Source organism: Oncorhynchus tshawytscha, linkage group LG10, assembly GCF_018296145.1.
Source record: "Oncorhynchus tshawytscha isolate Ot180627B linkage group LG10, Otsh_v2.0, whole genome shotgun sequence".
In the NCBI taxonomy this organism is placed as follows: domain Eukaryota; kingdom Metazoa; phylum Chordata; class Actinopteri; order Salmoniformes; family Salmonidae; genus Oncorhynchus; species Oncorhynchus tshawytscha.
The window spans coordinates 25,198,434-25,223,369 of NC_056438.1; the positions used below are offsets into that span (position 1 = coordinate 25,198,434).

At 46.5% G+C, this 24,936-nt stretch overlaps 1 protein-coding gene across 5 annotated transcripts in view; it reads right to left on the reverse strand.

Annotated features, from left to right (window-relative positions):
• Positions 1–1,801: 1,801 nt before the first annotated feature.
• The window catches only part of LOC112259985 (peroxisome proliferator-activated receptor gamma, coactivator 1 alpha), a 42,141-nt gene continuing 19,006 nt past the window's right edge, over positions 1,802–24,936 (reverse strand). The window contains exons 3-13 of one of the 5 annotated variants that reach the window (XM_024434742.2): positions 21,432–21,626; positions 20,262–20,384; positions 19,108–19,444; positions 17,215–17,260; positions 16,946–17,019; positions 10,977–12,201; positions 8,733–8,837; positions 7,952–8,072; positions 4,824–4,948; positions 4,337–4,488; positions 1,803–2,048 (exon numbers count right to left, since the gene is read on the reverse strand). In XM_024434742.2, coding sequence (XP_024290510.1) covers positions 1,945–2,048; positions 4,337–4,488; positions 4,824–4,948; positions 7,952–8,072; positions 8,733–8,837; positions 10,977–12,201; positions 16,946–17,019; positions 17,215–17,260; positions 19,108–19,444; positions 20,262–20,384; positions 21,432–21,626 — 2,607 coding nt within the window. In that variant the 3' untranslated portion in view covers positions 1,803–1,944. Of the gene's footprint in view, positions 2,049–4,336; positions 4,489–4,823; positions 4,949–7,951; positions 8,073–8,732; positions 8,838–10,976; positions 12,202–16,945; positions 17,020–17,214; positions 17,261–19,107; positions 19,445–20,261; positions 20,385–21,431; positions 21,627–24,936 lie in introns of all 5 variants that reach the window. The other 4 variants (XM_024434744.2, XM_024434743.2, XM_042328394.1 and 1 more) reach the window with 4 other exon arrangements.

Here is a 24,936-nt window from a genome sequence, read left to right on the forward strand (position 1 = left end):
CACGAGTGTTGAGCAAAACATTCTGTAAGTGTTCTCTATTGGGTGATAAGGGTCATGTGACCATGCTAAGACACTGGAATGGAATCCCTGTATGTTGCCAGCGATTGGGTAATGGGTCAGGGTCCAAAACCACACAACAATATGAGCTAAAATACAACTTTGAAAAATAATTTATTGCTTTTTTATATACTTTTTCTTTCATTTATATTATTATTATTTTTGTAATTATTGTGAATAATGTCAATATTATTATCATATATATATATATATATATATATATATATATATATATATATATATATATATATATATATTTTGTACATCAAATACAAGATTTTTTTAATTCAGGAAAGAAAATTGTAAACTTTTGTTTGGCATTCACATAATCAAGCGTGTGGAGCAACGAAACAGATTTTTACAGTGTGGTACAACAAAAATACCTGGAAAATCATTTTATTGCTTCATGTTCTACGGTGTATAAAGGAAAATAATGTGGTAGACATTTTGTCATGGCTGCAAACCACTGTTGTGGAGACAGAAATCACTTGGACAATGAGCAGCATATCTCATGATGGGCCACTGTCGAGGAGATTATAATTTATTTTTTTATTGTTTCTGAAAGGCATAGAATGTAATATTCCCACATTATTGTACACCTTACCCACTGATTGTAAGTGAAATAACAAAAATCAAATAAAAATATAAATAGCAAAAATGTGTGAGGTACACCATGTGAGATGGAGAGGATAAATATTTTTGATTCAAATATTAAAATAAATAGATAAATATGCACGGTTTATCCTGATTAAACAGATTAAACATAGTAGTAGTCTTTTCTCACTGAGAGTAAAATTATCAAAACGAGAACCATAAAAAGCATTGAAATCAAAATGAATTGATATATATATATATATATATACTGATTGTTTCAGAAATATTATTAAAAATGGGGTTTGTTTCATTACAATCATGAAAAAACACGTTAAAAATGCATTTTATACTTGTTGTATACGGAAAAACACTGATTGAGAAACTTTATAAACAGATAAAACTATACATGGGTAACTTTTTTCCCCCAACAAAATAATTCTTAAAAAAGGAAATTTGTTCACATGCTCCATCAAAATGAGCCTCCTACACATTTTTACAATCATGTCATGTCCTCCTAAACTTCATGTAGGTGTACAATATGTCTTACATCATTGTAATAACTACAGATCGACATTCTTAATTGAGAAAATGTCTTCATCATTTTTAAAAAGGCTGCATTTTACAGTGCATAGCTGTAACAAATAAAGAACTTTGTTTGATATGTACACAAAATAAAAATATTCCTTTTGATAATATCTGTATATACAGGGCTACATTTTTTGTCCTGAAAATCTAGACAGCAACGTTATCTTGAGCCTCCAAGATACGCTTCCCTATACTCTCGTTAATAACATAACACCACATCCCAAACACCAGATTTAAAAAAAAAAACTAAAAGAATAATCAAGGACAACAAGAAAAAAAGACTGAACGAGCTGCACATGTTTCACCACTCAAAGCATAGTTGGGTTTTTGTAGTGCTTGGAGAGAGAAAAAAATCTCATGAATGTTTTTGTCTTTCACTGACTGTTGTACAGCAGTAAAGCACACACATCTGTGTACAGGGTTATGAGGATTCACTGGCTTTCCAGGTACTGTCTCTTCCCAGCTTCTTCAGCAGCTATGTTCATGTAAACATTGTTTTTAATATACTTTTTGTTATATATATATATATGTCTATATATATATATGTCTATATATATATATGTCTATATATATATATATATATATATATAGATTCCTCTTTATATACTCTCTTACATAGAGTGTAAAACTTCTCGTAGTCAAAGGACAGAAGCATTAGTGAGGTATCAAGACATCCCTCTTGGTAGACAGCGGCTGCTAGAGCACTTGTTACCTTCTCAAGCAGCGCTGGGCCTCTCTCAGCAAGCTGTCAAAATCCATGGAGTCATACTTGCTTTTAGTGGAGGCTGGATCAAAGTCGTCAGAATGGGAATCTGAAACCAGAGATTCATTTTGACATCAGTGTTAAGCAACCTAAATGGTCTCCTGTAAGTCGCTCCGGATAAGAGCGTCTGCCAAACGACTAAAGTGTATTGTAAATGTCTGGACACAAAATGTCGCTGGACACAAAATACCTGTCTCACAGATCAAGGCAAGTGGCACGTCTACATCAATCTCAAAGAACCCATCTGCATCTGTTACTTTTCAATAAGTCCCAAAGTTATCCGTACTCCCCTCCAATGTTTCATATCTCTCATGAAATGAGGTCTTTAGACACAATGTTTACATGATTAAAATGCTCAGGGTGGAAAATAAAGCTTTTCCTGACACCGAGTGACCAAAAAAATCCCAAACTGAGCGAGTGGCGGAGGCATCTATTTTGAATGGTCAGCGCGATAATAAACAAGTGTCTTATCTCTCATGGCAGACAGCTTCACAAATGGGGCCCCCACACACAGGCTGCGGCAAACTTTGAGAGCTTGAGAAATGGGAATGACCATGGCAAGCAGGAGATGCCAGTCGTGATCTAATGCTATGGCCAAGGGGTGGATTGTGTCATGCCGCACACCTTGACGGATGAAAAATACCCATGCACACTACTTAGAACTAATGGACAGTGTCTCGGAAAACAACAATAAAAAAAAAAAAATCGAGACGAGCGCGCCGGGCAAGATTGAGAGGAAGGACTGAGGTCGCTACCGCATGACATTATTCAAGTTCCCTCGCTTTGGACACTACGCTTTTCTCTTCTCTTTCTTTTCGCCTTCCCTTTTTCTCCTACTCCCGTCACGGGGCAGTTTGGGATAGCCTGAACTAGTTTTTCTCTCTCAAAAAAAAGAGAGGAAGCAGAACGAAGGTCTTTCTTTTCATTCCGAGAGACTGATTAGCTGTCTTTAGCGCTCCATGTCTTTTCTCAAGGACCTCGGAAATATACAATAATGCCTTCATTCCTTTGAAGAACATGTTATTTTTTTCCTTCTGCCATGACCTACTGACCTCCCGGTGGCCCTGCATTAAGCATTCCCCATTTCACTCTCTGTCAAGGTATGAATGGCGAGTGGAATATGGGAGCAACTGTACAAGCCCCACTCTGCATCTTAACCTCCATCATCAAATGGAGCAAATGACCTCTTATGGCCACACAGGAGAACATCCACCTTGGTGGACTGACTGACTATTTAAACATCGATGCCAAAATGTCTACCCTCTTATTGATACTGGGGCAATAGTATAGGTAGAGGATGAGAAAGAGAAGGATGGACCAGCCATTTTCTATTCTTGTTTTCAACATCGGCGTCTGCCGAGGGAGAAGCAGAGATATTTTTTGATCAATGTCTTGCATTATTTGTCATATTCGTCATCCGGCACCACGTCCATCTGAACATCGAGTCCAGTCTTTCATGCGGATGAGGTTTCTTTTTCGGTGCATGCATGTGTAAGTTGTGTACCTTTTCCTCAGATGAATCAACTAGCTCTACCCGTGCTTTTATGTCGACGGCACTTTGTAGGGCTGCCGTCTTAAGAACCCGAGCCTGTGTCTGTCTTTGTCTATAAGTGTCGCATGAGGAAGAGATGGCTGATTATTAGTCAATCAGGCCTCTGCTGTCAGGCTCGTTTCTTCATCCCCCCCTTCCCTCCCGTCGACCCTTCATCCTTCTCTCAGTGGATGACACGCTGCTAGGTACCACAGCGAGGTCTTTCCTCTGTTGAACGCCACAACAGCTGGCAACAGATGGAGGCTCACCCAGGAGGGATGGGCTGATGGGACTTAACCTTGCCCCCTCCACCCCTCCACCCTCCTCTTCATCCCACTCCCCCCTCCCTCTCTGCTTCCATCTACCTCTCTTTCCCCTCCAAGAGGACCAGAGCATAAACTATACATCACTGTATATAGGGTATCAAAACAAATCACAGATAAGCTTTTAAAGAATCTTGCGCTCATCTTTCCAATTACTTGTGCATTGACTAAGTAGAAAGATATAGGCTTTGAGCAATGGAATGGAAGAAGGCCTCCCGATTCCTCGAGATATACTCCTATATGGGTGGCGGTAAAAGAGCAGTTCTATTCCTGGACTGGTACACAGAACCGTGATGCCTCAAAGGTGAATTGTAAAGCTTGGGGGTGGGGTGGGGTAAGGGTAAATATATGCTCTTTCATTTTATAAGGTGTCACTTGAGCCTATTTCTTTCCCAGCTTCCCCCTCCATCCCTCCCTTTGACAGTCCGCCTGTATTGGCCGTGGCTCCGGGGTTCTCCCGAGCAACAACAAAGCAGAACTTACCCAAGTCTGTATAATTCGATTTGCAGAACTGCTTTTGTCCACCGAAGCACAGCTCGAACTGGGGCTCGTTTGACCGGCGCAAGGTGTGTCCGTTTTCAAGGGCAGCGAAGGCGTCACAAGTGTAGCGGTAGGTGATGAAACCAAAATTGTCCCTGCAGTCGGGAATAGAAAAACGACGTCAGGGCCTCCTCTGTTAGTGGACATCCACACTATTTATTTATACAGTAAAATGTATCTGTAGGGCTCTTTTTAGGCTAGGAACAGATAAGATGAATAAAACATGATTGGAATGCATACAGCTCCATCCCGCCCTGCGTCTCCACTCGACTTTGACATAGAAGTCGATGCAAAGAGATGATGCTTTTCCGTGTTCCACCTAACCCAGATGGTAGGAATGTATGGACACAATGAATCCTATTACCTCCCTATATAGCCAACACACACGCATGCACGCACGTCACACGCAAACACCGTCCCGGGGCCTTACCCGTCATCTCTCAGGTTCACGGCACACTCTTCGATCTCGCCGAAGACTTCAAAACGCCGCTTTAGCTCGGTTCGCGTGCTGTCGGACCTCAGTCTCCCCACGTACACCACCCGTCTCTCCTCCTGCTCATTAAAGGATAGAAAGAGAGAGGGAGAGAGATAAAGGAGGAGTACTTCCCTCTCGTTCATCCTGTTTCCTTCCCTTCAGGTTCACTCTGTGGCCGTTATGAACTACTCGGAACACCCGGTGGCGAGCGTTGACGTGAGGCCACCCTTTTGTTGCTCCCGTCTTGTTTTGTTCCTCCTTGATTGGTTGGGCTGTGCTAAATACCTCCTCTTATCTGATAGGACAGAGAGGCTTTAGCGATCGTCTTAGATCTCCCTGTTCATTCACTTGTCTTTTCTGTCTTTGTTTCTGGCCCATATTTTTTGTTCAATCCAGTGACAAATATCAGAAGGAAGCCTTTTCTCTTTCAATAGCTCGTCCTCTTTTGTTATAGTCTCAGAACTGAACATGAGTTAATGAGTTGTTTATGCCATACAGTAGGCTCCAGTTAATATGCCATTTAGAGAAACCTGTACGAAACACCATCAGGAACAACAGGAGGCCGGGGGGGGTCACACAATGTTCCTCGAACCACAAAGGACACAAAGGTCACAGCGGCATAATTTTGGACCTAAAGCACGAGGCTGCAATCATGGTTTTGGGAGAAATTTAATTGCGTCTGCTAATCATATAATGCAGAGCAAGCTTTAGGGCTACGTTGTATCACTGGTATTATTTACTTATTCACTCATTTACTTGCCATTGCTGGGGCAAGTCTATTGGAATCCATTCAAATTTTGAAAGCTACCTCAGGCCACTGGTAACTTATACATGTAAATCAGTTGCCTGGTACTAAAACTTAAAGTTCACCTCCGCAAAGAAGCTAAACTAAGGCTCTGTCCCAAATAGCACCCTGTTCCCTATGTAATGCACTACTTTTGACCAGAGCGCTATGGGCCCTGGTCAAAGGTAGTGCACTATCTAGGGAACAGAGTGCCATTTGGGATGCATCCTCAATGGCAAGAGATAAGTGTTCTTTTTCTCTGGCTCTTCTTCACATACAGTTTGCGGAACTAGTTATTTAATTCCTGACAGCTGATAAATATACTGGCTTTCCAAGACGGCACCCAAGGTAGAGTCCTGCATCGGGTCTGATATCCACAGGTCCCTATGATTGACCAGCAAAAGAAGCTGCCGGGTGGAATGAAAATATTCTTTCAACCCGCGGGTCGGCTTGCGGTTCAGAACAATTATACTGCAGGTAGGAAACATTCAAGTTTTTTTTTTTACGAACCCATGACCATGTTGTTTGGCACTGTGTCGCAAATTCCATTCGGTGAATGGTAAGGCAGACAGGCTACCAGCCACACATGCAGCGAATCAGGGAACTGTCCATTATATGTGTGGTGCTGAAACACAAAACCGGTAGATGGATACACAGCCTGCAAAGCATATTTGTTTATGATAGGCTAATTCAGTTGATTATCAGTTAATAATCCAGGCTGCATCACATCCGGCAGTGATTGGGAGTCCCATACGCCGGCGCACAATTTCCCCAGCTTCGTCCGGGTTTGCCCTGGGTAGGCCGTCATTGTAAAAAAAAAATAGTTCTGAACTGACTTGCCTAGTTAAATAAATAAAAAAATATAATCATCTTATAATGTTAATTCAGGCTTTTGTTCATTTAGACCATATCAAGTTTAAACCTGTGTGGTTGTTAAAAGTTTGAGTATAGCAATACTAAATAAATCTATTTTTGCAGCCTATATTCGATGATGGGAATTGTTGATTTAAGTTTCAATTAAACTTTTTGAATATCTAAACAAAATTGAATGCAAAGGTTTTGTTATGTCGGTTATAGACTTTCAGGAGGTAAGATGGCTAATGAAAATGCCCTTTTCTTCAGAACGATTGAGTTGTCAATATGCCGCATCTCATTGTGAAAATAAAATATATTGCTCTTTACTAATGGCATGGTTTTCTTTTATCCAAATGTTGAATAGACACGCAGACAAATTAAGTCATCATATTTTTTTTAGAAGTTGATATTTGTCGGGTCACGGATCGGCTCTCAGAACAATTCTATGCCGATGGGTTGGGTTGTGGAGAAAAAAATCTGTCCTGATGTCGGGTATCGGGTGAAGCTCAGAATTGATGTGGCCGGCGTGGGGCGGGTGCGGCTCAACAAAAACTGCCCTGTGCAGGACTCCACCCCAAGGCTGGCAGTCAGTGTACGTGTGTGTGGCCCTCACATCCGCTTGCCTCCCAAACCTCTACTGACAGCTTGGCTTTGCTACCCATAACCGTCTCGTCTAAAATGTATGCAGGCTAAAGCTGTGCGTGTGTGCATTACTTGACGTGTGCCTTTATCAGTCTCTGTTAGCATGTTCCAAACGAGTGCAATACTAAACAGAGAGAAGGGTTGAGAATTGATATTCATCCCACTTTGATTAAATTCAAACTAGATCACTAGAAAGATTCCTTATTTGAAGTGTACATTGCCTTGGCGGCGAATTTCCCTTTTTATCCCTCCTCCCACTCTTGCCGTTTCTAACATGTGCCCCTGTGGTGTGATTAATTAGAACTGACACCGTTCCCAGATGCCGGAGACTTTTAAAAATACACAACCTGGAGATAAAGAGGAAACGAGTGGAGCCCTGAAAGATTCAGTGACTCACTTTGCATGTATTCATTCATTAGAGAGGAACAGTAGGCAGGAGGCACGGCCACAGGCCCACAACTGTCTGCCCTGTCTAGGTAGTGAGACAGCGATGGGTACAGCTGGGAGATATTAATGCCAGGCTGCTGTTAGAAGGATGGATGAGAGAGAGAGAGAGAGAGAGAGAGAGAGAGAGCGAGAGAGAGAGAGGGAGAGGGAGAGCGAGAGCGAGAGAGTGGTTGGGAGTGTAGAGAAAGGCAGCGAGAGAGAGAGGTGAAGAGAAAGAGGGATTGGATGGGTGGCAAAGTAGAGAGATAGGCAGAGAGGGCGAGGGTGGGTGGGTGGGAACGTAAGGACATTAGCAGAGGGAGAGAGAGAAAGATCAGAAAAGAGAGAATATAAGAAGAATGACAGGGGAACTCACTATTGCTTTTTCACTTTGCCTCTCCCTCTGCTCGGCCCTCTGGGACTCCCTCTTCTGGTAGTCCTGGCGATACTCCTCCCGCTTCAGACGCTCGTGTTGGTATTCCTCGTAGCTGTCGTACCTGCGGAGGGACCAAACCAAACCCATCACTTTCACTGTCCTCCACCGCCCTTCCAACATCCGCCCTTCAATTTGATGCCAGCAGTTATGAAGCGTATCGGCCGAAAAAAACCCACCAACGAGATGGGCTAAATTTCTCAGAGGGGTAGGGAAACAAACAAACGCATTAATAAGAAGATGCCTCCTCCCCGCTGTTAAGGTTATGGATCCCACAGGAGGCCCGCGGGAGATGGTGGATAGCGGGAGAGGCGTACAGTTGGGAGTTGGGCAGCTGCCACTGTCAGCACTACTTGACGTCATTACTTTCTGCTTAGTTAGGGCTTCGTCCGGGGGGAAAGAAGTGCAACTTTTCTCTCTCAACTTCCTCGTCAAGATTTGTCCATGCATTGGAGAGATGGGAAGAGTTGGGGATTTCCTGGTGTCGTTAGGCTCATCAATAGCAAATCATTTTGGAGCTGGGAGTGACTGTCAACATTTTACACTCCCTGTGTTTGTGCATAAGGACATTGTACAGGGGTTCCACAATCCTGCTGGTTTTCAATCAATTCATGTTGTTGGTTAAAAGGCAAGGATGAAAACAAGCATTAACTGCAGGGACTGGATCATCAGACCAGAGCTGTTTACCCCTGGTTTAGTGTAAGGGAATGTGGTGGACCCTTACCTTGGCCTGCGGCTGAGGGGGGATCTGGACTGAGATCGAGACTGCGAGTGAGGGCTTTTGTGGGTCCTGGATCGGTAAGTGCTGGAGTCCATGTTGTGACGAGGCCTGCAAAAAACGGAATGCACATTAATCATCAAGATATCATCCAGGATATTTAAAAAATGTGTGCATATCTGAAATGCGTATCTCGAAAAAACGATAATGTTGTCTAGACATGCCAGCCACTGTACCTTGGCATCCCTAAATCATAGCCTTTTCTTGCAAGATGACAGACAGTCACAGTGTAAAATCTAACCATAAAAAAAAACACATAACCAAAAGTCCAAATATATTCTGCAAATTTTTCTTAACACATTTTCCTAGTTCTACTGAATTTGACTTGCTAGACTCTGCTTCTGCACAGTGCAGCTGGGAGATGTTCTCACCTTTTCCCCCCATCAGGGCCAGTATATACATACTCCTCGTATCTATGTTAAATGAGGGGAAGGTCCTTAGGCCCTGTGGCCTAACTCTAAAGCTAGTAGCCCTACACAGAGTACACGATCTCATTGCTTAATTATTGAACAGATGCTGAAGAAGGCAGACTTGAATGATAGAGGGAGAGAGGCTAGGCAACGGTCAAACGTCCACAGAGTTAAGGAAGACGAGAGTTTGGAAAGAGAGATGGGGAGTCGAGAGGATTTGAGAGAGAAAAAAATGGATTTGTTGAAATTGTTTCCCTTTGAGTTCTTGAGTGAGCTCTTGAGATTGAGGTACTTTTACTCCGGTAAACTTAGTCATGACCTTTTATGTGGTTATTTTTCCCCACGTTTTTCTTCTTTTAAGTACCAACTCTGACATCTTTAGAAACCTTGTGACTTTCTCGGTGTACTGTATCATGAGGTTGGTGATAGTCATCCGAGTGAGTGATTTATCAAGGGTAAAGGACTTCAAAACAGAGGGCAAAGCTAACCTCCATTGAGACCTTTCATTAACCCAGCAAACAAACTTAAACTCACTTATGAGCTTGAGGGAAGTGAACGAAGAGTCTATCCAGTTTGCAAGGCACTCAATGCAAACTCGGTGATAAAGTCTCCTTATATGTGTCGTCCTACTCGGTACCTATAACCCTTAAAATTAAAAAAAAAAACACAGTACCCACTCTGCTCCGATCAAAGAGAACCATGGGAAATGTAGTTCTCTCTCGAGCTGCTGTGATAATACACACTGTTTTCAGAGGAGGGGGGGTCCAGAACTAAACTCACTTCCCAGATTTGGCTTTCATCTTCCGGGACAAAGGGGGGTTCGCCTGGCGCTCAGCAAAAACAACAGCTGCAGCTTAAAACAACATGCACTGCATCAAACAGAGATCCCAGGAAAACGGAGGAGGAGATGAGAGAGACAAAACCTTGCCATGGGAAATGAAGCTTTGACAACGTTGAAGCAACCAAAGCCCAGCGCCTCAGTCGCTTCATCATTTTCCTAGTTGCCTCTTTCTCAGATATACCATTTTGATAGCACATGACTAACACACCAAACCTCCTTGTCTGGTATTTCCCAGTGGAACTGTCGGTCTGTAAGTATCAAGCTTCTCATAGTAGGAGTGCTGATCACGGATCAGTTTAGCCTTTTAGAGCATAGTGAATAAGATTATGTACATGAGGGACCTGCTCTGAGATCAGCACTTCTACTCTAAGAAGAGTGATACATACAGCCTCTGCTCTATAGTAAAGTCTATAGAGAGAGTTGAGCTTGGCTAGCCTCATTACACCAGCCAATTGCAATCCACTGTCTAGTAGTCAAGCCAGTAAGGATTCTCCCTGACCCTGCCACACTCTCCTATTGTTAAAGCCTCTTTCCTGTGGAATATAATGAGTCTCCCCAATGTTTTTAGCTCAAGCTGGGGATGCTGAAGCAGCTGAAGCTAAAGGAGGCCCCATACTGGGAGACTGAAGAGACTCAGAGCACATGGCCTATCCTCTACTGACACGTCTCTGACAGCTGAGGAGGCCTGTTGACACGACTGAGCTGTCCACCCCCTGCCGGGAACACTGTCAGAGCCGCCCACAACCTTTAGGCAACGCTCAAACAACGTTCGAACAACAGAGGGGAAATGGCACCCAGCAGGAGGGAATGAGTTGGCTGTGTTCCGATATCCACACTGGCATACTACTTAGAATGAATGAAGTAGTAGACACATTGGGCAAGACGTAGTATGGACATGGGAGCCTAGACACGGTGAGAAGAGATTGAGGCTTTACTCACCTGGAGGAGGTGCGTCCGTCGGGTGAGCTGGAGAGGGAGCGCCTCCGGTGGTGGGAGGAGGAACTGCGGGACCGGGAGCGAGAACGGGAGGAGGGGGAGCCCGAACGGGGCCAGACAAAGTGTCTGGGGGAGAGGAGGAGCGAGGAGAGGGGTGAGACGGAGCCCCGTGAGGGGGAGCAGCTGGACGGCGAGCAGGACGGCGAGCAGGACTCGAAAAGCATTTCCAGGGGGGTGCCCTCCCAGGGGTAGAGGTAGCGCCCCTCCACGCCACGGTCCTGGAGCTCAAGTTCCTCGTGGAAGGGCGGGAGACCCGGGTGCAGGTACCCAGTAGAACCAGAACCAGGGAGCTTGCAGTAGTACTCGTCCCCAGCAGGGTTCTCCTCGGACGCCTGCGGGGCGACAACCTTCTCCCCTCCTCCCTGCCCCCCCTCCTCCACCACCAACTCCCCCCCCTTCTCACCCTGGCTGTAAATGGCTTGCTGGGGGCGGCCAAAGTGCTTGTTGAGCTCCGCCCGGATCTCCTGGTCTCGCAGGGGCTGCTTCCTGCTGGTGGAATGCTGATCCCCATCTAGGGTCTGTGGTGGGGGTGCTCTTGTCTGGGTGGTGGGGGTCCGGTCCTGTCCCCGAGCACCCTGCCCCCGAGCCTCCGTAGCCACAGGGTAAGAGCTCTGCTGCAGCTGCTTGGCCAAAGAGGATGAAGATGTAGGAGAAGATGTAGAAGAGGAGGAGGAAGAAGAAAAGGAGGAGGGTGGCATGGCTGAGTCCTTACATTTCACATGCCTGTCCTCCGCCATGACCGGATTGGGCATCAGAGGGGTTGTCGTAGTAGTCGTCATGGTAACAGTAGCATAAGCTGCGTTAGCCGCATTAGCGTCAGCGTCCCGTTTTGTGCTGGCCGCCGGCGACTGACAATAGTCGTGGTCGCTGAAGCCGCGGGGCTCCTCCTGGCAACCCCCTGTCGTTGCGGTGACCACCGAGTTGGGGAGGGCAGTGGACGCTTTGCTCAGCTGAGCATACAGTTCAGTCTGCTCGGGGCCCTTCCTGGAGGGACCCCCACCTAGGGTCGGGGTTAGGGCTGGGGGGCCGCAGGGGCCCGCCTCGCTCAGCCGAACCCTCTTGTACGCCAGGGCAGACGAGGAGCATGAAGACAACTTGGTTTTGAGTGATGCTTTGAAAGGGTTCTCTTGACTGGCTTTGTGGGGGGGCGTGGTAGGTGGTGTCAGACCTGGAGAGAGAGAGCGGGAGAGACAGAGAGAAGAAGAGCGAGAGGAAGGAGAGAGAAAGAGAAAGGATTGATAAGAGAATGGAATTATAATGCATTCTACCTCTCCACCTACCCCCCCTCCATTTCCACTCCCCACAACCTGTTTATAGACAGTGGGATAAACACAGGGGCTTGATTAAAATATTCACTTTCATTCCCGCTCCTAATCCTGATCCGTATTTTATTGCAATCTTGACAGATTCATGTAATGCTCTGTGTAACTTAATATGGTGGAGCTGCTACATGGCTCGGTTACCTCCGCCATCTCTCCCTCCCTCCCTGACCTTGGACAATCCCTTGTTCAGGAAGAAGAGAAAGCCACACATCCGCAGCGGACAACTAGAACACATCATTCTTCGAAAATATATAGCATCTCGACTTGAACCCTCGAATGTAGCCTAAAAATAGCAAAGACCTTTGGCTTCAGTTTTGAAAATCTATCACAAGTCTCCTATAGCTCAGGCTCCCCCTTTCTACTGCCAGTCAAGGTAGCGAGATATGTCAGTATTTGGAGGTACATGTTGCTATGGCGTGCCACTGTGCTGTCATACGATAGTGTCGGCTTGGCGCGAGGGAGATGTCTGACTGGTAATGGAGGCTCACTGTCTGCCGGGGTAATGGGTTGTCATTCTTCTCAGATCCCGCCTGCCTCTCCGTGACTCGTGCCGAACCTGACCCCTCCTGACAGATTTACAGGCCGACAGATGGCAGTTATATGGGACTTCCTGAGATGGGTCTGCTTTATGGCACTGTTAATGCACACACACAAACAACCAGCGCTAGGTAGGCAGTCCCTTTCCCTCTCTCTTGTCTCTTCCCTTCCTTTCTCCCTGCCGGTCGTCCTCTCTGGATCAATCTCTCTGTCTCTCATCATCTCTCTTTCTCTCACCGCCTGTCTTGCTCTTCCAGACTAATACACAGACAGACAGCCAAACATGCACGTTCACACGGACACAGGCACACAATAACCGCGAACGGCCTCCCTCTCTGGAATGTATATTAGGCACTTTGAACACCTACGCTCCCTGTCTTTGCACATTTTCATGAACGCACATTACTCTCCGTCGCAGTGAATTGGACCAAGTGACAGCTATTAGTTTCAAATCCAGTGTAAGAGTATTTGATGGGACGGCTCGGAGTCAGAAAAGAGAGAGCGGGAGAAAGACACAAAGAGAGAGCAAGAATGAGAGAGAGAAAGAGCGAGACTGATGCATAACAAGTTCAGTTTCGGGGCCATTTCCTGAGTTTGGGCCGTCTAATCCGACCAGCTTATCATCTAGAATTATTATCTGGATTTGACATTAAACCGAACCGCAAACCGCCGTCCCACTTTAACAGTCAGACGTGCAACGCCGATAGACACACAGAGACTTGATGCAGCATATCAGAGAGAGGACTGAGAAAGAGGGCTTATGTTTATCATTACGCCAAAAGAAATGAGCTATGAAAAGGGAAGGGTGGTGCCTGAGGAACTTCTGTTTCGCCAATGCGCACTAGGGTCATAAACTAGGAGCCATTAGCGCTGTGGAAAATAAATCAGAATTCGATAAATATGCGCCTCTCAGTCAAACCGGTTGGTGATGGATGCTCGGCAGACACAAACACTTAACATAGAGCCATTTTTTGTTGTTGTCTCTTTCTTATTTTTTTCCCCCTAATCTGTTTCTGTCCGGACTGTAAATTGCGAAAAGACTTCCAACCGAATGACTCTGACTCAGGGCTTAAAGAGTTGATCCTGCGGTAAGCCATGCAAATAGCAACACATAGACCCAAACCCCAGTGTCATGAGATACTGTAATTAAAGACAACACAGTGCAGAGTAAATCTATTAGTGAGAGGAGATTAGTCCTTCCAGTCAAATCTGTGGGCTCGTTCGGAGTAGTGGGGTTGCCTCAGGTTTACCTCAGTGACAAAACAATAACAACCAAGGGCCTAGGCCATAGCAAAAAGATGCTAGAGTGTACGGTTAGCGGTTTATAATCATACTATGACGACGACTCAGGCTTCTCCTTGTATTATTACTAGTACTACTACTAGCACTACTACGCCTACTACTATCATCACTACTGATAATAAAGAAAACATTTTTCACCACATGTCATGGAAAAGTTTCCAGCTGAAATGTTTATCTACTACTGGCCTACTATTACAACTCCTAATAAAGATACATAAATGTCTCTCCTTGCCACGGAACATTCCCTGTCCTGAAGGTGGCCCCTCCCCCTTTGGCTTAGCTCCTTTTGGTTATCAATTAAAGAAGCATAATCTCCAGATCTACTCAAGCGGGGCCATTGAGCAGACATTAACTCAGGGGATCACAGAGATTTCATACCCCCCCCCGTTTCTCCATATCCAGCGTTCCCTAGTCGCTTACCGCACGGGACTAGACTAATCCTAAAGCGGAAGGGGCTCAATATCCACGAGTTTTTCCCTTCTAATTGCTTTTCCCTAATATCTAATCCCAAATCTGCAAAGGGCAGTGGGGTCAGAGTTTGTCTTTATTAACTATGGCTGGAGCAGGAGCACAGGGACACGAGGAGAATGGGACGGGGTTTAGGTCTGCTGACAGAGGCACACCCACACGCAGTAAAAATAAAGAAATATTAACAGTTTGATTGCTCCACAGCTCTTAATTCCCATTGGGTGTCCCCTCTGACCTCTGATGCTCATATACACACAGGGTTAAATGGCAAGTGGATCGAGGTCAATTGGAGGACCCCCCCTTGGTGCATTGGTGTCCCACAAATGTACCCCCTCTCCAACACTTAAGGAGATGGCAGATAATTCCTATTGGTCCTCGTTCCCAAACAAAATGTCACCTTGCGTGTCGGGGCAAGTCTGGTGTGTTTACATCGTGGGCCCTTTATTTTCCAATCTGGTAAATGAATACCAAAAGGCAATACATTGTGAAGAAGAAGAAAAGGGCATCCATTTTGTTTTTATTGACCTGGGATGATTAATCTCAGGGAAGGAAGGGGGGGGGGGTACTGAAATAATTACCTGCATAATTCACATTCATACACAGAGAGAGACAGAGAGAGACAGAGAGAGAGAGAGAGAGAGAGAGAGAGAGAGACAGGGAGAGAGACAGGGAGAGAGACAGGGAGAGAGACAGGGAGAGAGACAGGGAGAGAGACAGAGAGAGAGACAGAGGGAGAGAGAAGAACTGCTGAAGCCTGGTGTTTTAGCTTTGGCTGACATTCTCTTCGTCTGGCTTTTAATTACCTTTTGTCTGTAGCTTCTCACCGACACACTTAATGAATAAGTATAGAATACACAGGGATAATGACAATAATACTACTAAAAATCACCCCGCGTTGACCCCGTTTGGAAAATGTCATCCTTCCCATAAATACCAAGCCTTAACATTGGACATTACCTTCCCATGTCTCTAATCAAATTACCAGACTGTCTGACGGAAAAAAAAGAGACACAGATAATATCAGTCGAAACTGAATTACGTGGCAAAACCAATTAAAATAATAATAATGACATCAATTGTCTGTGATGTATTGGTGAGCATCACAGTCAAAGAGCATTAAGATCGAAACGAGAGAGAGAGAGAGAGAGAGAGAGAGAGAGAGAGAGAGAGAGACAGAGAGAGAGACAGAGAGAGAGAGAGAGAGAGAGAGAGAGAGAGAGAGAGAGAGACAGAGACAGAGACAGAGAGAGAGAGAGAGAGAGAGAGAGAGACAGAGAGAGAGAGAGAGAGAGAGAGAGACAGAGAGAGAGAGAGAGAGAGAGAGAGAGAGAGAGAGAGAGAGAGAGAGAGAGACAGAGAGAGAGAGAGAGAGAGAGACAGAGAGAGAGACAGAGACAGAGACAGAGAGAGAGAGAGAGAGAGAGAGAGAGAGAGAGAGAGACAGAGACAGAGACAGAGAGAGAGAGAGAGAGAGAGAGAGAGAGAGAGAGAGAGAGAGAGAGAGACAGACACAGAGAGAGAGAGACAGAGAGAGAGACAGAGACAGAGACAGAGACAGAGACAGAGACAGAGAGAGAGAGAGAGAGAGAGAGACAGAGACAGAGACAGAGACAGAGACAGAGACAGAGAGAGAGAGAGAGAGAGAGAGAGAGAGAGAGAGAGAGAGAGAGAGAGACAGAGAGAGAGAGACAGAGAGAGACAGAGACAGAGACAGAGAGAGACAGAGAGAGAGAGAGAGAGAGAGACAGAGACAGAGAGACAGAGACAGAGACAGAGAGAGAGAGAGAGAGAGAGAGAGAGAGAGAGAGAGAGAGAGAGAGAGAGAGAGAGAGAGAGAGAGAGAGAGAGAGAGAGAGAGAGAGAGAGAGAGAGAGAGAGAGAGAGAGAGAGAGAGAGAGAGAGAGAGAGAGAGAGAGAGAGAGAGGAGAGGCAGTATATTAACTCTTCACAGAGAGAAGAAGGGGGATCTGCCTAATAAACCCAAAGGAGATTGGAAAGCTTAATCAATAGCGAGGCATATAAAAAATGTCACCGTGTGTCCTAGTCCTTCACCTTGAACTCTAAACTTTTATGAAACTATCAAGATGGTGTGAAAAGCCTTGAGGCAGTGACTGCAATTTAACCCCTAACTGGCTTAGTGAGAGAACTGGGGTTTTCCATTATACCACTACAAAGCAGGGCGAGCTTCTAGGTCATTTTTGTGAATATTTGCATCAATCCCCACTCCTTCATATATGGAAGATCTTCATTCATACATTTCCTGAAAACACATGAGATGCTTACCTGGGGTTCCAGAGATCTCCACACTCAATGTGCGTTCAATGGATTTGCTCTCAAACGGTGATCCCTTGTGGTCACTGAGAGACAAACGAGATTGAACACACCATTTTACACCACACAGGAAAACGTGACTTCAATAAAAGGGCTTTGTGATCTTAGAAATGGAAATGAGAGTTAACAAAATGCCTCATTCTTGGTGCTAATTCTTTGTCTTTGTTCTTTTTTTGTTGTTTTCTGGTCTATGTAGAATGTTGAAAAACTCTTGCACTTACTTTGGAGACTCTGGGGTCAAAGGAAGTGGCAAGGTGGTTGGTTTGGCTGCAGAACACAAAGGAGCATGGGTAATTATTTAACTAGATTAGATAACAAGTTGAGGCAGAAGAGATCAGGTCCAAATCTGCAAATTGATCTCAGATTTGGGCATTATGTTACAAAACCCAACCTAGTACGATTAGAAATATGCTCTCTTGCTCTTGGTTTAGAAGAGCAAATAACCAATAGGATTTCTCTATTGACCCTGTCCGACTGTTCACTCTGTGAGGCAGGATGAAGTGATGGCATTGGCACATGTGTTCAGAGTACACCGTTCGACCCAGATATCCCATTCAATACAAAAAATCAAAACTACGAAAAACGAAATAGAAAACGGCACAAACAGTACACATGGCAATGGGAGGTGGTGATCCCCCCCCTTCCCCCTCCCCCCATGAAGTAATTGTCGCATGCATTTGGAACCGAAAGCAGAGGAAGAAAGGAGAGTTGAAGAAGCTTGTGCAGTTGCCTGAGGCTCTGGCTGTCTCCAACTGCAGCTAAAGATTGAAGCTCAGTTAGACATTAGAGCAGTACTCTGCCGAGACTAGCTAGGTAGACATTCAGAACACTCAGCTTGATCCAGCCAGATAGTGGTTGATTTAACAGATGCCATAAATGTATCAACACGTAACAGGCTACTACCCCTCTCCCACCTCCCCTTATGTCAATCTTGAGACAATGGTCTGTACCAATTCGAAAGAATGCCTTTTGGAATAGATGGTACATCTAGAAATGTATTTGCTGTTCTCGGAGTGATAGCTAGCTTCAAATTAGCATAGGGGTTAGTGTGTAGTCAAACTGGAAAGTGGTTAGAGCAGGAGAGGGAGAAAAGAGAGAGAGGGCGGGGATGCAGCGATGATTACCTAACAACAGGAGGCCCTGGTCATCGGGGTGCCTGCAGACTGCCTGCATGTGTAGGTGCTGCTGCCCTTGTGTGACGGAGGGAGTGGGGTCTGGAATTCTAGAATCTGGGAAGAGTGGGCATGGCAGGCCCAGTGAGAGCGCCATGGGGCTGCCCATGGCATCATCATTGCGGACCTCCTCCCCGAAACAGCCAGCCTGCTCCACCAGGCCAACCTCCGGCCAACCCAAGCCCAGCTCCAGCCCCAAATCTAGCCCCTGGTCTGACTGGCTAACCCAGCTGCCTAGGCCTAAGCTCTCGGCCAACAGGGGGTCCGAATCAGGCTCCTTGGCCTGTCTGAGATCCCAGCTGCTGGGATTGATATTGACAGTGCCTCTGTACTTCTCCTCCACCTCAATAGCCTGGCTGGGACACTGATCCCTCTCCAGGACTCCAGAGCTCATTCTTGATGAACTGCTCTTGCGGGGCTGAGGGGTAGTAGCGGGCAGGAGCAAGTGGGCCCGATAGCTGGCGGGCCTCTGCTTGGAGGTCAGCAACTGGCTAAGCAACGGATGCCCCGGCTCCTCCTCTCTTTTCTTTATGGTCACTGTGATGTGCCTACGCGCTGCCGCACCACGGCCATGCCCGCCCCAGCACTCGCTAGCCTGAGTGGCAGTGCCCACCTCAGGGCAATGCCCACAGCTGCCTGTCTGACCCGTCTCTCTAGGAAGGAGAGAATAAGAATGCATGTACCTAATGAACCTAGCGGCTGCCAGGCGCCCCGCGTCCACCGCAGGCTGCGGACCTGGCGGCCTTCCTTCTTCACTGGACGGCCTGCGCTCCAGTTTGGGGCGGGCATGGCCACTGCCGTTCCTACGTGTTGGGGGGACAGGAGCGGGTGCCGCCGCGGGTTCGGACTGTCCCTCAGTGCCACCAGCCCCATGAGCGCAACGACGCCACTTCCCAGCCCCCACACCAGCCACACTACACTCGCCAGCAGCCCGGCTCTCACCTCGCTGGTGATGCTGCTGCTGCTGCTGCTGTTGCGACACGACGGACGACGAGGACGACTTCTTCTTGGAGGCGATAGAGGAGGAGGAGGAGAGGGAGGAGAAGGAGGAGGTGGAGGAGGAGGACGGCGACGAGGAGGTGGAGGAGGAGGCACCCAGCAGGCCGCCCTTGTCTTTGCCACCACCCCCCCAGGCGCTCTTGGCGTCGCTGGCTTTGGTCTGGAGTAGGATGTCGTCGGTGGCAGTCAGGTACTTGAGCAGCTCGGTGCACGGGCGCCTCACTAGACGGCTCTGCTGCGGACAGCCCCCCCTCGGCTTGCTGTTCCAGGAGATCTCCGTCTGCAGGGGGAGGTAGAACGAAAGAAAGAAAAGAGTTAAAAGAGAATAAGGAAGAGAGAGTGAGGCTCAGCACAACGGGTCGGCCCAACTGTTTGGGAGGCGGTGGTGGGAGCGCCGCCCGCCCATCATCTTAATTGCGTGGCCCCCGAGCGGCACCGCAGCAGCTCTGTGCGCTCATCCCCTGTCCTGGGGGAGCCCTCATGGCTCCATGCTCCAGAAGTGGGTGAGTCAAAGGAACGGTTTAAAAATAGACTTTTCAGGGATGTCTTAGCTCTGTGTGTGCACAACACAACGGCTCCCATATGCGCTGTTTACTAGACAACAACGCTACCAATGCATTCCAAATTATTTGTAATTTTTTTAGAAAGCGCACCTTTTTCAGTAGTTTCTCCGAACAAGCGGGAGTAAACGAATGTATTATTTATGTGCTATCGTACTAAATAAAAATCGAATCTTCAAGAGCATTCATCATGTTCCAATGAAATGCGGCAAACAGCAAAATACTGGAATCACCGACTTCACTTAATTTGTATTCCTGTGCCCATTATACACCCACTAAAATAATACATTCATCTAAATGGAAAACCCATTCCCTCTACGGGGGGGGTTAAATAAGACAACAGTCCCGATGCCTCGCCTGGAAAGCTGAACAGGCAATCAGACTGTTTTTATTGGGAGACTGCAGTGGAGCAGAAGTTTAACACATTCCAAGGCCGGCAATGAAAAGAAATCTGAGAGCAGGGGTGATAAACAAACATGGAGGGGCCCTCGGAAGCGGTGCCTTTGAAGTGAGCGAACGGTGCAACTGGGTAGCTACCTTGACAACAGCAGGTGTTGGTCTGATCCGGTGGTTGCTGGCTGCATGGTTTTGTGCCTTGTCGCCTATGTATTGATTATAGCTGAGCTGGGAGTTTGCGGGTGCCAGAAGGAGCTTCTTCAGCTGGAAAACCCCCCACACAGAACAGAGAAGAAAGGGGGGGAAGAGAGAAGAGAAAAAAAAGGGGTGAGTAGAGATTACGCAAACGGCCGTTGCCTCTGAAATTTCAACATTTCACTCAAATAAACGATCGGAGATAGTCAACGCTTTTGTAAATGTGTGACTGAGGATGTTCGATTTATCTTGGTGTTGTTGTAACAACACAGAAGCCCTCATGAAGACAAAGCTCATTACTATCTATCAAGCAGGTCTTCTTTCTGTTTATTTACAGTGTTAAGAGGACAAGTCAATAAATCAAATCAAATGTATTTATAAAGCCCTTCGTACATCAGCTGATATCTCAAAGTGCTGTACAGAAACCCAGCCTATAAGAATGATAAGAAAATATATTGCCGTGGCAGGTGTTTTGGGGTACACAACGGCCGTGCTTTACTAGTGCGGATAGGTTGGTCAAGCAGAGCCAGCATAAAATACAACGGACTATAACTGAACAAAATAAACAATATTCCGGGTCAAACCCCCTCAGGAAAGGCCAAATCAAAGGGGTTATTGTAGTCATGTTTTGTGTTTCGCAACAAATACACCAGTATGACCAACCAATGATGGTTCTGGGATTAGTATGGCCCACTGACATTAGATGAGATGGATTTCCTTTCCTCATTACATCCCTAGCTTGATTTTCAGGCCTGTGGCATAGTGTCACCCATTCCAGACCCACCACTGTGCATGTATCATTACATTGGCGCAGCTAGTACGCTACAATGTAATTAGCACCTCACAGCTAACACTGATCAATTCGATTTGCTCTTTCATCCATGCATCTGAATCATGGCTCATCTCAGCCCACAGACAGACATGCACAAGGGGGGGTGCATATGGGTTGGCGGCTGGGCTGCCAAAGCTGAAGGCCTGCAAGGCACACAGCCATTTTTGGTCACCGGCTGGCTTCGCTCATAGTGCCTTATCTGGTGTCGGCTGAGGCTCTGGCGAAGGGAGTGAAGGGAAGGGTGTGTGCTGGGGGATGAGGGAGGGGGCGGAACAGGGTCTTACCAAGGAGGGCTCCTCTGGTTCGGGGGTGCGCGGCGAACCGTCGGGGGTGCAGGGACAGCTCTGGTCGCTGGCATTGGTCACGTCCCCATCTGCCAGGGCCTCGAACGAAGGCAATCCGTCCTCGTCCACTGGGATGCTGTCCAGCGTTTCTGTAAGCACTGCCAGCAAGTTGGCCTCATTTTCCTCATCTATCTTCTTAGGAGGAGGAGAGAAGAGGGAAGAGGGATGGAGAGAGAAATAGGACATTTTAGTTTAGAGAATTTGCTTTACCAGCATGTGTATTTATTTGCAGAAGGGGTTGGGAGGGTGGGTGGTAACATGCTTATGTTGTTAATAGAGTAGGCCAGTTTTGCAGCAGAACGGCTTTGTTCTGGAGTCCTATTCCTTTTAAAAACACAATTCTCTCTCTGCGCACATGAGTCAGGCCTGTCACTCATATTTTAAGCATGCAGCTTACAGCACCAAAATAATATCTCCCCCCCAAAAAAAATCCATTAACAAGGGTGACACGCGGGCAAAATATCTAGGGGGGAGCAGATAGGGAAGGAGGGATGTTGAGTTAGGCTTGTCAAAAATATGTTTTCGAGCAATCCTCTGATAAGGCGAAATACTGCCTGTTAATGCTAAATGAATGTGTTTTTTTAAGCGGCAGGAAAAGACAACTGACATCCGTCGAGAAGCGAGTGTGAGGGGAAAGTTGCCGTCGACATTTCTAAATAAAGTCCTGTTCTCTCCTCTTGTTCCCCTTTGAAGTTGGATGTTGTGAGTTAGCTGCAGCTGTTTCCACAGTTAAAGGGGTGAAGAGAGAGAGCGAAAGAGACGGAGAGATGTGAGCTGCCTACCATCGACAGGGGAGGTGTGTGAGAGAGAGGGGTATGGAGGATGGAGGGGGGAGACAACAGGCACTGGAAGTTCCAGGACAAAACCCAGGGGAACCGAAAAGACAGGAAAAGATAAACAGCAATCGCCCCGGGATGCTCCACTGCGAGCCCAATAAGAATAAGAACAAATCCCTTTATGCCACACAGCAGGATTAGCATCTCTCGCCGATAGCGTGCGGCGATCATCCCGCCGAGGGGGAACCATCCCTTCAGATAGCGCCACTTGCCTACTCTGGCTTGGCTCTCTCGTGCACACAATTACCCCAGGCCGCTTGCTCCCATTCAACCCCTCTGAGTTTCCCACGATTACACACCACCGTGGATAGCTCTTCACAGGAGAAGCTTTAGAGCTTCCGAGATAGCGGCCATTTCATGTTTTTTTCTCCTCCATTTTTTGGGAAGATGGCACAGATAGCCTAAGCATTTGCGTTAGCTAGCTGACAGTGAGGAGAATGTGAATCCAATGCCCATTCAGACAACATTCACCCTCTAACAACATGTGCTCTCAGTCATTATTAGAACATTATAAAAAGGGCCATAATTTCATAGAGATAACAAAACGGTGACTGGGGCCACGCCAGCACTGGCAGTAAACGGTTAGCAGGAAAATTGCTCCCGAAGTGGTACCATGCTGTTTAATTACTTGCAAAAGAGCTTCAATTCAGCGTGCCGGAACCTATGTTGCCGTTCACAGTTTTCCAACATCCCACTTTATTAGCCGTGCACTAAGCGGGTGGGTAATAACAGTTGATACAGCCAGATCCTTTTCTCAGAACCTAACATGCGCTCCTCAGCTAGAAAATTGTAACTGGGATCATTTCAGATTATCTCAAATGAGGCTTTAATGGAGAACCATCTGTTTGGATTCAACATAAACAACTTTTCACTGAAGGCTTGGGTGGCGTTTTCTTAACCTCCTTTCCAGTTTTGTCTTGCCCAGTATGCATGTGCTTTGCACGTGAAATCAAGACCACTGTCTGACCGAGTGCCCGTAGAAGTTCAAAAGGCCACCGAGCCTCGTCAGAAGGGAGGGGTCTCAGGAATGATTTTACAAGGCTCTGGTCGAGTTTCACTCGAGGTACGTGACCACTACAATCCGGTTTGAAAAAGTCTTGCTAGACTTGAGAGGTAGGCCATGTTCCTCAAGATAACCCCCTGGGGGACTGTAATGCTGTGAAAGGGACACTTGTAAAAGCTCAAGTCGTGACGGTCATGCTACAGGCCTTGCTAAAGCTCCAGCTGGTAAGAGTCCCAGGCCAGTCAGGGGATTTTCAGGGGCTTGGGGGAAAAGAGGAGACCTGAGAAAGTGGTTCTCCTCTTGAGAGAGCCCCTGTCCAGCAAAGCCCAGCTTTGCCATGCCAGCTTAGGACCCTCTTTTCGTTGCTTTACTGGACCAAAGTCAATCCACTAACCCCTTGACTCTTCACCAGCCAAAAGAACCCTCCTGGGGGAAGTCTTTCACTTGGACCGATTGGGTTGAGATATTCAACCATCGGGGCTAACCTGGCGTCCTCTTTTATCGATTACCACAGCGGCTGTTGAGAGAATGAAATAGGGTTGGCAGAAGAAAAGAAAAAGGAATGGCCTCAGTGGGAGCACCATCTCTCCCATCCTGGTTAATGGACCTCACTGAATTAAAGAGATCTTAACCATCCAAGGCTAATTGTGGGATCACAATATATTAACCCGCTTCAATTCTAAAGGGTGCCATTCATGGCTGTTTTACTCCAAGCGCTTCAATTAGCCATAAAGCATGCTGGCAAGCGCCGGTAGGACTGTTCCATCTCTCTCCCACCACCTCCCCCCTCCAGCACACCAGTCCTTCATTATCAGGCGAGGTTCTTTGTTATCAGACAGGCTGTCTTTGAAATCGTCCTTGCTTTAAGTCTTTCATTGAGTTCCGCAGAGCCATTGTGTTCCAGAGGTATTATTCGTGCCACTGATAACGGGGTGTGCATGTTTAAAAAATAATAATAAACACTTTTGAACTCTGAGTTAAATAGCCAAATTAAATGGACTAATTGCTTCTTGAAGATTTGAAGCCTCCGAGCAATGCGCCAGGGATCAAACTTCAAGTAGGCATTTGGCAATGCATCTTTCCATCTTTGAAGGAGGGGAATCAAAAAATCCACTGTAAAAGTTTACGCAATTGCAAACCTGATCATTCAATGAGACAGAGATTCATTTTATACCCACTGCTGTTATCTTAAAATGAAAGAGACTGTTACAACAACCACTCAGGGAGAAGAAAATCCTCTCATTCTAAATGGGTCATCTGTTATTGAAAGTACTGTTTATAAGGGGAGACTGCAAATAAGGGGAGAAATAAATAAAAAAGTCAGTCTACACAGACAGAAAACATTTCTTAATAAATTGGCCGGCGAATTGCTCGGGGTTAAATCCGCGCCTTGACAATTTAATTGTGCTGCTTCGTCTAGATATTTCTCTCTCTCTCTGCCCCCTCATAAACTCAAAGGCGTTCTCTCGGACGAGGTTAAACGAGTAGCCAGACCTAATCAAAGCACAATCAAAAACGGAGGGGAAACCAGGCTAGGAGTGGAGAGGAGGAGAGGTGAGCTGCTTCAACGTCACAACTCCACCAAGAAAGCAGCGTTAGATTTGAT